This window comes from Canis aureus, chromosome 15 (genome assembly GCF_053574225.1).
Source record: "Canis aureus isolate CA01 chromosome 15, VMU_Caureus_v.1.0, whole genome shotgun sequence".
Taxonomy (NCBI): domain Eukaryota; kingdom Metazoa; phylum Chordata; class Mammalia; order Carnivora; family Canidae; genus Canis; species Canis aureus.
In genome coordinates this window covers 29740962-29753844 of record NC_135625.1, presented here as the reverse complement: position 1 = coordinate 29753844, position 12883 = coordinate 29740962, and the positions used below count along the sequence as shown (strand labels likewise).

The 12883-nt window shown below is 34.1% G+C and overlaps 2 protein-coding genes across 5 annotated transcripts in view; one reads left to right on the top strand and one right to left on the bottom strand.

Annotated features, from left to right (window-relative positions):
- Positions 1-10389, bottom strand: part of DLC1 (DLC1 Rho GTPase activating protein) — a 495960-nt gene extending 485571 nt beyond the window's left edge. Inside the window, exon 1 of one of the 2 annotated variants that reach the window (XM_077848958.1) lies at positions 10275-10389. The gene's annotated coding sequence lies outside the window, so the exon portion shown is untranslated. The remainder of the gene's footprint in view (positions 1-10274) is intronic. The other variant, XM_077848956.1, reaches the window with a different exon arrangement.
- Positions 1-12527, top strand: part of C15H8orf48 (chromosome 15 C8orf48 homolog) — a 33172-nt gene extending 20645 nt beyond the window's left edge. For 2 of the 3 annotated variants that reach the window (XM_077848968.1, XM_077848969.1), the window contains one exon: positions 603-865. Coding sequence is in view for 1 of the 3 variants with exons in the window: in XM_077848969.1 (XP_077705095.1) it covers positions 603-606 (4 nt within the window). In the remaining 2 variants the exon portion in view is untranslated. Of the gene's footprint in view, positions 1-602; positions 866-6972; positions 7176-12374 lie in introns of those variants that run through there. The other variant, XR_013352788.1, reaches the window with a different exon arrangement.
- Positions 12528-12883: the final 356 nt, after the last annotated feature.

The following is a 12883-nucleotide window of genomic DNA, read 5'->3' as shown; positions in this document are numbered from 1 at the left end:
CAAACATGAGAGACATTGATGAGGCTAGAAGAAATGATATCATGATACATGAAGTATATATATTTAAGGGATACATTTTTATTCAAAATCAACATCTTGCTCTCTTAGAAGTCTCTACTCAAAATACACTTCATAACTATATAGAAGGACTGAGAAAACACTTATAGACACATTCTGATCTATTTTAATTTGAATTGTTATATGCAAGATTTGAAATTACATCATATATGGAATAAGAAAGCCACAAGGCAACTAAATTTAGCTAACTTTGCATGGAATGCAGACTTAAATAAATTATCAGGAGTTAGAGATGTTTATATAGAAAAAGTAAAGAACTATCAAGAGTCTGACTACTAATTTTACTCTGCCATCAGCAATGGTCTGGCCTCTGTCTAAACAAATCTCTTACTAGGCTTCCACTTTCTTATTTTATAGAGGTTACTTTCTCGAGTTTTTGGAGTGTTAGTTCAGATTTTTATGTAGAATTAGAATTATTACAATGTCAAATGAGAATAAGTATGATACTCCAGAGAAGTATAACAAAGAAAATGAAATCCAACTAAAATTTTACTGTTTTTCCCCTCATATCATTTTTCAAATAGATGAGTGTTTTCTGCATGCTGCTAAGAAACCTGTCAAGAGCTGCCTTCTCCTGGGTAGGCAGAGGGGAGATCTGGACAAACCCATCCCTCCCCACCTCTGATGAGCCCACTCAACAGTAGTTCTGCTTTGTTTATTTTTATTATTATATATTCAATACCTATTTTCTGTGAAGAAAGAGTTTCATGGCTAAATAAAACATAAAGTGAGTTATTATTCTTCAATTCATATGCTGATATTAATAAATTTACATTTGCAAACAAAATACACATTTGTATTTTTCTTCAAATGACTCAAAGTAAACTTTATTATCATTGCATTATTATTTTTGTTACTCTGCTTTAATAACCAGTATGCAATAAATCAGTTTAGGCAGTGATCTTACAAATGACCTATCAACCCCAAGTCAACTTCTTTGCATATATATATGTTTATATCAACTTTGCCTCACACCATGAATAAGCTGGAATTTTGAGAAATAAACTTTTTTTGCCATTGGGAATGGTTGCAAAACTAGCATTTTAATTATTCTGGATAAGAAAATATAAAATTCTGTATAGAATATAAATGTAAAAAATAATTCATGTTTAGTTACACTCTAAGAAAATTATAACTTTCTGTAACTAAGATATAATTGAAAATAAGTTAAACTAAACATTTAACTTAAGTACAAGAAATGAGGCTAAAATAAGTAGGCAAACTAAATTAACACAGATGATACTTTTTAAAAATTGTGAATTAAAAAAAAAAAATTGTGAATTAGAAAACAAGCATATGGACTGAAAAGATCTGTTTATATAAAAAATACCAATAATAAAAATTCACCTGTCATGTGTGAGCAAAACAAAAAGAAAGAAAAGAAAAATATGACATTAGAAGTAATAAAGCAGATACATTCACCAGAGCAGGAGAAATTAAAGAATTGTAAAAATCATTAGGCCAATCTCTTATAAATAATTTTATACATTCATATAAAAAGAATAATGTCCTAGAAAAATAATAAACTACTAAAAGTGAGTTGGATACAATAAAACAAATCCAGATTGATGAGGAAAATTTTGTTAATTGCTTATCACTAAATACAAGCTGGGCTCAGGTGGTTTTTACTAACATTGTTCTATTAGTCAAATTATTCTAGATGACAAAAAGATGGAGAACATCTTCTTTTATAAATTTATTGCCAAATTCTGATGAAGAAGGTAAGAACTAAGGATAACCAAGGACATAAATATCTAGTAATAAACTACAGAATTTGCAGAAATAATTTACCCTGAAAATTATAAAACATTATTGAGAGACATTAACAAAGATCTAAGTAAATGGATTCATGTACTAAGTATATAGATTGGAAGACTTAATATTGCAATGTCAATTCTAGCCAATTTATACTTACGTTTAGTCCCAATAAAAAAAAAATCTCTTTGTTTGATAGACCTCGACAACCTGATTCTCAACTGGGAAATATAAAGGTCCTTGAATAGCTAGTACAATTCTGAAGAAAGAAAAAGTGTTATAATGTCCTTAAATAATAACTAAAATACAGTTGAGAAAGCAAAACAAAGCTCAAACTTACTATGTACATATCAGCTTGTGTAAGTTACGGACCTATTGGACATCTGATCAGGTTTAGCGTCCTTATCATGTGCACCATTCGCAAATGAGCCTAGCCTGAATTGGAGGCACTACCCAGTTTTATTAGTTGGAGGCACTCATCCAGATGGCCATATCTCAAGAACCCTTAAGCCTTGTCATTAGAAGGCAATAAAAAAAAAAATGCTTCTCTTCTTTTAGGAGTTGTGCCAAAAACTCAGGCTGCAAGGGGCTCCAAATCATGTAATTCTCAATTATTTCTTTATGGACTTATATTTAAGTAAGTGTACTATGAGGAGACATGTCTGTTCCTCTGATAACCTTTCAATTAATTTACAAACTCTCTTAAGGCATAGATTGGATAGGATTCACTGATTGAAAACTTAAGTAAGAGGAAATAAATTAGGGAATTCTTGTGGGAAATTAAAACCTAAAGTAATTAAAATGTCTCAGTGAGGCTCAACATTTCCACTAAAGAAGTATATCAGCATACCTCAGAGATATTACAGGTTCAGTACCAGACCAGAGCAATAAAGCAAATATTGCCATAAGGCGAGTCAAATGAATTTTTTGGTTCTTAATGCATATAAAAGTTATGTTTGCACTATACTGTAGTATATTAAATATGCTCTACATTATAGCTAAAAAATGTACATATTTTAATTAATAGTACTTTATTGCTAAAAAAATCCTACCCATCATGTAAGTTTCAATAAGTCATCATCTTTTTTTTTGGTGAAGGACCTGACCTTGACGCTAATGGCTGCTGACTGATCAGGGTGGTGGTTGCTGAAGATTGGGGTGGTGGTTGCAGTAATTTCTTAAAATAAGACAACAATGATGTTCGCTCATTGATTGACTCTTCCTTTCCCAAACTATTTCTCTGCAAAATAGATTGCTGTTTAATAGATATTACCCATAGTAGAGCTTCTTTCAAAATTGGAGTCAATTTTCTCAAACCCTGCCTCTGCTTTATCAGCTAAGTTTATGGAATATTCTCAATTTTTTGTTGTCATTTCAATAATCTCCACAGCCTCTTCTCTAGGAGTAGATTCCATCAAAAGAAAGAGAGAAAGAAAGAAAGAAAGAAAGAAAGAAAGAAAGAAAGAAAGAAAGAAAGAAAGAAAAACAAAAACCAAAAAAACACTTTTGGGGCATCTGAGTAGCTCAGTCAATTAAGCATCTGACTCTTGAGCTCAGGTCTTGATCTCAGGGTCATGAATTTAAGCCCCATGTTGGGCTCTGCACTAGGCATGGAGCCTACTTAAAAAGGAAAGAAAAATAAAAACGGAAGGAAGGAAGGAAGCAACCCTCATCTACTCAAGTTTGATCATGAGCTTGCAGCAATTCTCAGTCCCATATTTAGACTCCACTTCTAATCCTCATTCCCTTATTATTTCCAACACATCTGCAGTTAACTTCCTCCACTGAAGTCTTGAACTCCTCAAAGTCATCCATGAGGGTTGGAATCAACTTCATCCAAACTCCTGTACATGTTAATATTTTGACCTCTTCCTTTGAGTCATGAATACCCTTAATGGCATCACAAATGGTGAGTCCTTTCCAGATTTTTTTATTTACTTTGCTTAAATCCATCAGAGGAATCACTCTTTATGGCAGTGGTCTTATATTAAATAATAAGCCTTGAAAGTCAAAATTCCTCATTGATTCATGGGCTGCAGAATATATTTTATGTTCACAGGCATGAAGACACCATTAATCTCATTATACATCTCTATCAGAGTTCTTGGATGACCACATACATTGTCAATAAGCAGTGGGTATCTTGAAAGTAATCTTTTCTGATCTATAGATCTCAACAGTGGGCTTAAAATATCCCATAAACCATGCCATAAGCAGACGTGCTATCCTCCAGGCATTGTTTTTCCAGAGCACAGGCAGAGTAGATTTAGCAAAATTCTTAAGGGCTCTAAAATATTCAGAATAGTAAATGAGCACTGGCTTCAACTTAAAGTCACTAGCTGCATTAGCCCCTAACAAGAGAGTCAGCCCGCACTTTAAATCTTTGAAGCCAGGCACTGACTTCTCCTCTCTAGCTATGAAAGTCCTAGGTGGCATCATCTTCCAAAATACAGCTCTTTTGTCTACACTAAAAATCTGTTTAGTGTAGTCACCGTCACAATTTATCTGAGCTATGTCTTCTGAATAACTTGCTACAGCTTCTACAACAGCATTTGCTGCTTCGCCCTGCATTTTTATGTTATGGAGATGTCTTCTGTTCTTAAACATCATGAATCAACCCCAGCTAGCTTTAAACTTCCTTCTACAGCTTCCTCATCTCTCTCAGCCCTCATAGAATTGAAGAGAATTATGGCCTTGCTCTGGATTAGGCTTTGACTTAAGGAAACATGGTTAGTTTGATCTTCTATCCAGACTACTCAAACTTTTTTCCTATCAGCATGAAGGCATTTTCACTTTCTTATCATTCCTGTGTTGACTGGAATGACAGTTTTAATTTCCTTCAAGAGTTTTTCCTTTGCATTCACAGCTTGGTTAACTGTTTGGCACAAGGGGCTTAGCTTTCAGCCTATCTCAGCTTTTGACAAGTCTTCGAAACTAAGCTTAATCATTTCTAGCTTTGGATTTAAAGTGAGAGATGTGAGACTCTTCCTTTCATAGTACCCCAAACAATTACAATAGTCTTATCTACTAATCATAGATCACCATAGTAAATAAAATAATAATTAAAAAGTTTGATATATTGCAGAATTACCAAAATATGATGGGCACAAGGTGAGTGAATGCTGTTAGAAAAATGGCACGATAGACTTGCCTAACACAGGGTTGCCATAAACATTCAATTTGCAAAAAAATGTGTTCCCTGCAAAGCACAATGAAGTGAAGCACAATAAAATGAGGTATACCTCTACAGTCACTCACATTATCTAAATCTTAGAAAATTAGCTATAATGGGATATCCAAGGAAGTGTAAAAATTACTCAACATTAAGAAATTTTACGTATTTTGTCAATTACTAGGCAACTCTCAAGCAAATCATCTCGACTCAAATCAGAAAGTACAGATAGAGTTAAAACAAAGGAAAAGTGACAATATAAAACTATATAATCATATGTAAAGTATGATTATCTTTATTCCCAATAAAGATTTCCTTTTATTTTTCTGCCTTTCAAAATCTTAGGTAGTTGAAGAATTCTTTTTCATTCAAAGTAAATACATTTTTTTTGCATAAAATAATGGAATTGGCATAAACAGCACCCAAAATGAAGTTTTTTTTCCTTATTTTATTTTCATATTATATACATATAGACATTTATAAGCATCAATTGATCAGGGCCATTATTTGTATGCATTTGCCTATTTGCAGTGTAAACTCATTTAACTACTCTAAATGGAATATATTCTTTCTATATGTAAAATCCATTTTGTAAAACCATCATGGATATTTTTTCTGATTTAACTTGTATTTCATTTTTTGCTTGTTCAGTACTTCCTGATAAATACATATTTATTTATTTGGGGTCTTACACACTTTTAAAATTGGAACTCCACTTTCATCTCATCTATCTCTCTCTTTTTTAAGATTATTTATTTATTAGAGAGACAGAACATGAGCAGGGTGAGGGGCAGGGGAGAAGCAGACTCTCTGCTGAGCAGGGAGCCCAATGAGGGGCTTGATCCCAGACTCCCAGGACTCCAGAAGCATGACCTGAGCTGAAGGCACACTTAACCTACTGAGCAACCCAGATGCCCTATCATCTAATCTCTTAAGATAAACTCATATAAATCCCACGTGAAAGATGCCCTTGTGCCCCATTTAATGTTATTCTCGGGGACAGCTTCAAGCAGTGCTAATATAATGCCTAGCCTTCCACCAATAAGTTAGCTTTGCTCTAGGACTGGCTTCCCATGTTTTATTTCCAGGAATCAGGTTTCTGACTAGCTCTTGAGCTCTGATTCCCATTTTCCAATAAGCAGATGCTTTCTTATACTTTAATGCATAAGTTCCTGTCTGAGAAAATTATCAAAAATTATTCTGCCATTTGATCCCATAAATATAACTTAAAAAAAAACAAAAAAAAAAAACAGCTGGTGCTTTGGAGCGCCTGGGTGGCTCAGCCAGTTGAGCATCTGACTCTTGGTTTCAGCTCAGGTCATGACCTCAGGGTCCTAAAATGGAGTCCCATGCTCATGGGGATCCCAACTCAGTGGGGAGTCTGCTTTCCTCTCTCTCTCCCTCTGCCCCTCCTCCCACTCCTGACTCTCTCTCTAATAAATAAATAAATCTTTTTTTAAAAGTTGTCAAAAAATTTTTTTAAAAGTTGTCATTTTAACATGTGAGTCATATTTCTTAGGTAAGTAAAAGTAGAGCAAATATTACTTTTCAGGCTACATGCCCTCTTTTTGATTCCTAGAAACATAACTATTATATAACCAAGTTAATATTTATAGGCAAGTAATTGTTAGAATTATCAGTATATGAGATGGCAACAATAAAGATCATGCATGAAATGACAACTTAAGTAACTTGTTTGAGTGTCCCCTGAAGAGCTGGAGTAGTAGGACAAAGAAACAAACAAACAAACAAACAAAACAGAGAAAAGGGAATAGAAGGAAGGAATTGAGTGTGCAATTTCTAAGAAATATAAAATATTTAATTTTTACTGTATACGAATTTCAAGCTCTAGAAACTGCAGTTCTGGGCAAAATCACCAGATTTTGCCAGCCAAGTAACCCAGAAGTGATATTCATACTTCATTTTGGGTTGTTTTTCATTAAATATCTTCAATTTTCATTTTTCAGAATTCACTGTATGCTTTTACATTTCAAAACGAAATATACAACATCGAACACTCATGCCTGCTGGTATCACCAAAAGGAAAACAACCACACGCTCAGTGTCTCCTGATGGAGGAACACAAAACTAACCCTGAAGTTCCTGGCCAAAAATGGAAACTGAATCTGAGCGATTCTCTAGACGCAAATGACAGCATACAACGTGGAAGGTAAAGAAACATGCTAAGTCATGCCACAATACGATAGTTAGAAAGTCCAGATGGATATTCTACAAGACAAAAATCTAGAGATATTTCAACAAAGTGCAAGGGTAAAAAAAGAGATAGGAAAATTTATAGATTAAAAAAAAATCAACTAATTGCCATGTGTGAGCTTTATTTAGATCCTGATTTAAACAAATGTTTGAAAAATGACATTTAGGAGGCTACAGGATAGTTATACATTTAATATATACGTAGTGATAACTAAGGATGCTTATTTTTTTAAAAATGTGATCATGCTGTTGTAGTATAGTTGATCCTTGAACAACTTGGGATTTAGGGATGCCAACCTGTCCCATGGTTGAAAATCAATCTAAATATAACTTTTGATTCCCTCAAAACTAATAGCTGACTATTGATCAGAAACCTTAACAATAACATAAACAGTAGCTTAACATATATTTCATAATATGTATTATATAATGTATTCCTATATGTAAGGTAAAGAAGAGAAAATGTTAAGAAAATCATAATCTGAGCAGCCCGGGTGGCTCAATGATTTAGCATCACCTCCAGCCCAGGGCCTGATCCTGGAGACCCTGGGATCGAGTCCCACGTCTGGCTCCCTGCATGAAGCCTGCTTCTCCCTCTGCCTGTGTCTCTGCCTCTCTCTCTGTGTCTCTCATGAATAAATAAATAAAATCTTTTTAAAAAAAGAAAATCATAAGGAAAATACATTACTGTACTGTTTTTATTTTTAAAAATCCACATATAAGTGGACCCATGTAGTTCAAACCCATTTTCTTCAAGGGTCAATTGCATTTTAAAGAAAAATGTTTGTTAGCAATGCATGCTGAAATACCTACAGATGAAATTATATGATGCCTAGAATTTACTTCAAAATAAAAGAGGAACTAGGACGGATTGAAGGGTGATGTATGAGGCAAGGATGCACCTATATGTTAATTACTAACACTTAGTCCAGGCTACCTAGAAGTTCATTATGCTACTCTGCCTGTTTTTGTGTCTGCTCAAAATTCTTCATAGATTTTTTTTTTTTAAGTTGTGGCAAAATCAAGCCTTTTCCAGGCTACTGAACAAAGAAACAAAAATAAAACCACTTTTATCTCAAATTCCTACTATTTCTAAGAATTTTGGCTTTTTATACTTTCCAATTCTGTGAAGGTTTCAACGTAAGGCCTTTGTATTCTCCTGTATTTTAAAAATCTGTTTAGATAAAAGCATCTGCAGCAATTAATTTTCTGTCATCAAGCCATTTCTACTTGTACTGATAATATAATTGAATTTTTTAATTGAAGTATAGATGACATAAAATATTATTTTAGTTTCAGGTGTTACAACATAGTGATTTGACAATTCTGTATACATTGTTACACTCACCATGCTAAGTGTAGTTACCATCTGTCACCATACATAATAATATAATTGGATTTTAAGGCATAGGCCTTTTTGCTAGGTATGTTGAAAACTTATTTTCAACTTATTTTAAGACTCTAGAAATTAAGATTTCTTAGGAGTTTTGGGTGGCAATACTTTAGATAGCATAGCTATTAAAATAAAATAAAGCAAACATGCTAAATTTTAAGATAGCTAAATTTAAGAACATTAATAAATGGTTTGAAAAATGAAGTTATGTTTAATAAAATTCAAAAAATAATCTTGCTCTGTACACTGTCTATAATATGAAATACTAAAAACATGGAGTAATACTTAGCTTGTAATCATTTACTCTTGTGCATGAAGACAGTAATGGAAATATGGGCTTGGTTTTCTCATGTAGACATTAAGGTACTGACTTTTACTGTCACACATATCTATATAATGTTTCTAACATCATTCACTGGTTTAGGAATCTTAGCAATATTTTTAAAAATAATAAATACAATTCACTAATCTAGGCAGAGTTTGACTGATAAGAATCTCTGAAATTTTTCTTCAATATTTTATTCAGAATTTCCTACATGATGCGGAAACAGAAAGGCAATTGAATCAACCAGAGACCTAATAAGATCATAATTAGGGTTTTATAAGGTCAATTTGTAGAAATATTAGCTTTCTTGCTAATCATAGTAGATAGTGTATTCAACATAACATTAAAAAAAAGATGCACAGTAAATTTTAATTACTTACACTGAAAGGTCCTACACTCTACGTCATATTGACAATTTAAATCTCTCCAGTACAACTGTTCAGGACCTTTGCCCTGTTTGAAAACAACTGAGTAAATGCAAGTGATTTTAAATTAAGGATGACTGTGCAATTACTTTAGGGAAGAAAGAATTAGCTTATCCATTAGTGTTATAGGTTGCTGTAAGGAGAAACACTCTGTTCATTCAATTAGCTCTCAACCTCAAGGCAACCAATCATTTCATTTATAACATTGTTGATCAAGCAGCTCTGCATTTTGAAAAAGCTATGCCTTTAGAAAATATAGCCTTGCTAACATATTTCTCTGGGAATGCTTGGATCTATTTGGCACATTAGTTAATTGTCAGGAGACACACATGATTTATTTAATAGCTTTTGATCAAATTCTATGAAAAAGTTCTGATAAAAAGAACACTATAAAATTAATTTTTCTAATTGAAATGACTATAAGCATTCATAAAGATTACTTCAAAATGCAATGCTAACTTTATGATATTGTGTACTGAAATTATTCAATAAAATGATGAGATGGAAACAAAAATGAAAATGCAAATCCCACATCGTCTGCGTTAAACTGAAAAAATATTTCACTTTGAACTATGCAGCAAAAATCATATTTTCAGATAGTTACATCAGAGCATTGCAACTATCAATTATTGTTCAAAATTTATACTTCCACAAGAAAGCATTACATTTTTAGATGAATGCAACTTCAAATAATATAAGAGAGTGACCCTATGCATTTCAATTTTTTAAAAAAAAATGTATACTTAAGTATAGGCATTTTTCTCCCCTTAGAGAACTTTCCTTTATGAGTAAAGTATCAGGACTACATTTTCAGAAATGTGTTAATATGCAAACCTCTCCCATAATAGCATTAGCATATAGATATATTGCTATATATGATATTGAATACAAGAAGAAGAATAAGAGTTTTACCTGGTTAATCACCTGTGTTGGTCTAAAGCTGAATAGAACAAATGGATTCACCAGCTATGTCTTGTCTGATAATCATGAGTGGTGGCCGCAGTTTCAAGGGCTAAGGGCAGCCGCAGTTTCAAGGGGGTGGGATTTATCTTCAGTAATGAATACCCAAGGGACTGCTTCCAATCAGGGAATGCTATTGCAGACAATGAAACCATTCTCTATTTGTTGACGGAGGTTTTGTATGTACAATCTGCTGTGGGTGTATTCATGCATCAGTGAAGGAACCAACATATATTTCACTGAAGCTTATGGTATTAAGGATATTTTGAAAGAAAGATTACAGGAAAATAAAACTTATCTTTCATTTCTTTGAAGTTTTTCCATTGTATGTTCATTTCTCCTAATCCCCCCCCCCCCGGTAGAATGAAAATCATAAAAAAGGCTTAAATCCAAGAAATATAATCTCTCATGTGATGCTACCGGAGCCCTCTAGAACACCACTGTGGAGGGATGCACATAGTCTCCGCCTTGAAACTTTTAATTATGGGAGTAGCTCACTATTTTTGGAACTACCTTATTCAACTCAGGACAGTGTCACCTGTGAGACATTTCTTTATACTATGGTTATTGATGCATAATATTTTCAACAAAAGTGTATATAAATTTATACATCTTACGTCTATATTACAAATCAGATAGTTTTGTTTGATTTATCCGGGAGTTGCATTTTCCAGTTTTGTAGTTCTAACTTGTTTTGACACACTTTCTTCACCTAGTTCTGTCAATTTCTTTTAAGCATATAGCTTTAATCCAACTTCTCAACACTTGGACCAGGACTGCCTAGCACAGCTGACCATTGGCTAACTTTCCTAACTGGCTTCCCTTTTTCTACACTGCTGACCTGCAGTCTATGCTCCATAGAGCAGACTGGCCAATCCTTTAAAAGAGGAGTCAGATCATATTCATCTCCTGACCCTCCAAATGGCATCCTACTCTAATAAGTGATCTTAAAATCTCTCTAATACCTTCTAACCTCATTTAAAATAAAGTACAAATCTCGTAGATGGCTTAGAGCAGCCTGGTCTCTCAGCCCAGTTCTCTACCTCACTTAACTCTTTTTTCTTCTCTTCCACTTCCCTACTTGCTCCTGGCACTCTGTGGGTACATTGGCCTTCCGGTCATTCCTGGAAGGTGTCAATTGCACACCTGCCTCAGGAACTTGACCTGACTACTGTCCTGGAGTAACCCTCCCCCACATGGATTTTTTTGCATTCAGTTCTCAGTTCAAAAGTCAGCTATATAAACATCGGGGTGCAGGTGTCCCGGCGTTTCATTTATAGCAGCAATGTCCACAATAGCCAAACTGTGGAAGGAGCCTCGGTGTCCATCGAAAGATGAATGGATAAAGAAGATGTGGTCTATGGATACAATGGAATATTACTCAGCCATTAGAAATGACAAATACACCATTTGCTTCAACGTGGGTGGAACTGGAGGGTATTATGCTCAGTGAAATGAGTCAATCAGAGAAAGACAAACATTATCTGGTCTCATTCATTTGGGGAATATAAATAATAGTGAAAGGGAATAGAAGGGAAGGGAGAAGCAATGGGTAGGAAATATCAGAAAGGGAGACAGAACATGAAGACTCCTAACTCTGGGAAACGAACTAGGGGTGGTGGAAGGGGAGGAGGGCAGGGGGTGGGGGTGAATGGGTGATGAGCACTAGGGGGGCACTTGATGGGATGAGCACTGGGTGTTATTCTGTATGTTGGCAAATTGAACACCAATAAAAAATAAATTTATTATTAAAAAAAAAAAACAAACAAACAAAAGTCAGCTATACTGTGGGATCTTCTTTGACCACCCATGGAAATCGCAAATACACCTTTCATCATACCCTTCTTACTTTGCTTTATTTATTCTTGATAGCATTTATTTATGTGTTTGTTTACTAGTTATCTCATCCAATAGAATATAAACTCCATGAGAAAGAGGATTTTGTTTTATTTGCTGATGTATCTTAATATCCTAAACAGGGCTTTGCAATGAGTCGGCATTGAAAAAGTATTTACTTTTTTAAAAAAATAAAGATGTATTGATTTATTTTAGAGAGAGAGAGAGAGAGTAAGCAGAGGAAGAGGAACAGAGAATCTCAAGGAGACCCCACACTGAGCACACAGCCTATCATGGGGCTCCATCTCACAATCTCGTGATCAGGACCTGAGTCAAAACTGACTGTCTGCCATTTAAATGACTGTGCCCTCCAGGGACCTTGGAAAAAATATTTCTTAAGTGAATGTATGTTTAAGCTTTACTTCCTTCTCCATTTCATACAGTGTTCTAATCAATAAAATCTGATGGAATAAACAAAATATCAATCTACAGTACAGGTATATCTCAGAGATATTGAGGATTTGATTCCAGACCACTGCAATAAAATCAATATCATAATAACATGATTTTTTGATTCCCCAGTGCACATAAAAATTATATTTACATTACATGTTAGTCCATTAGCTGTGCCATAGTGTTACGCTTAAAAAAAGTACATATCTTAATTTAAAAATACTGTATTGCTAAAAACTGCTCACCATCATCTCAGCTTTCAGCGAGTTGTA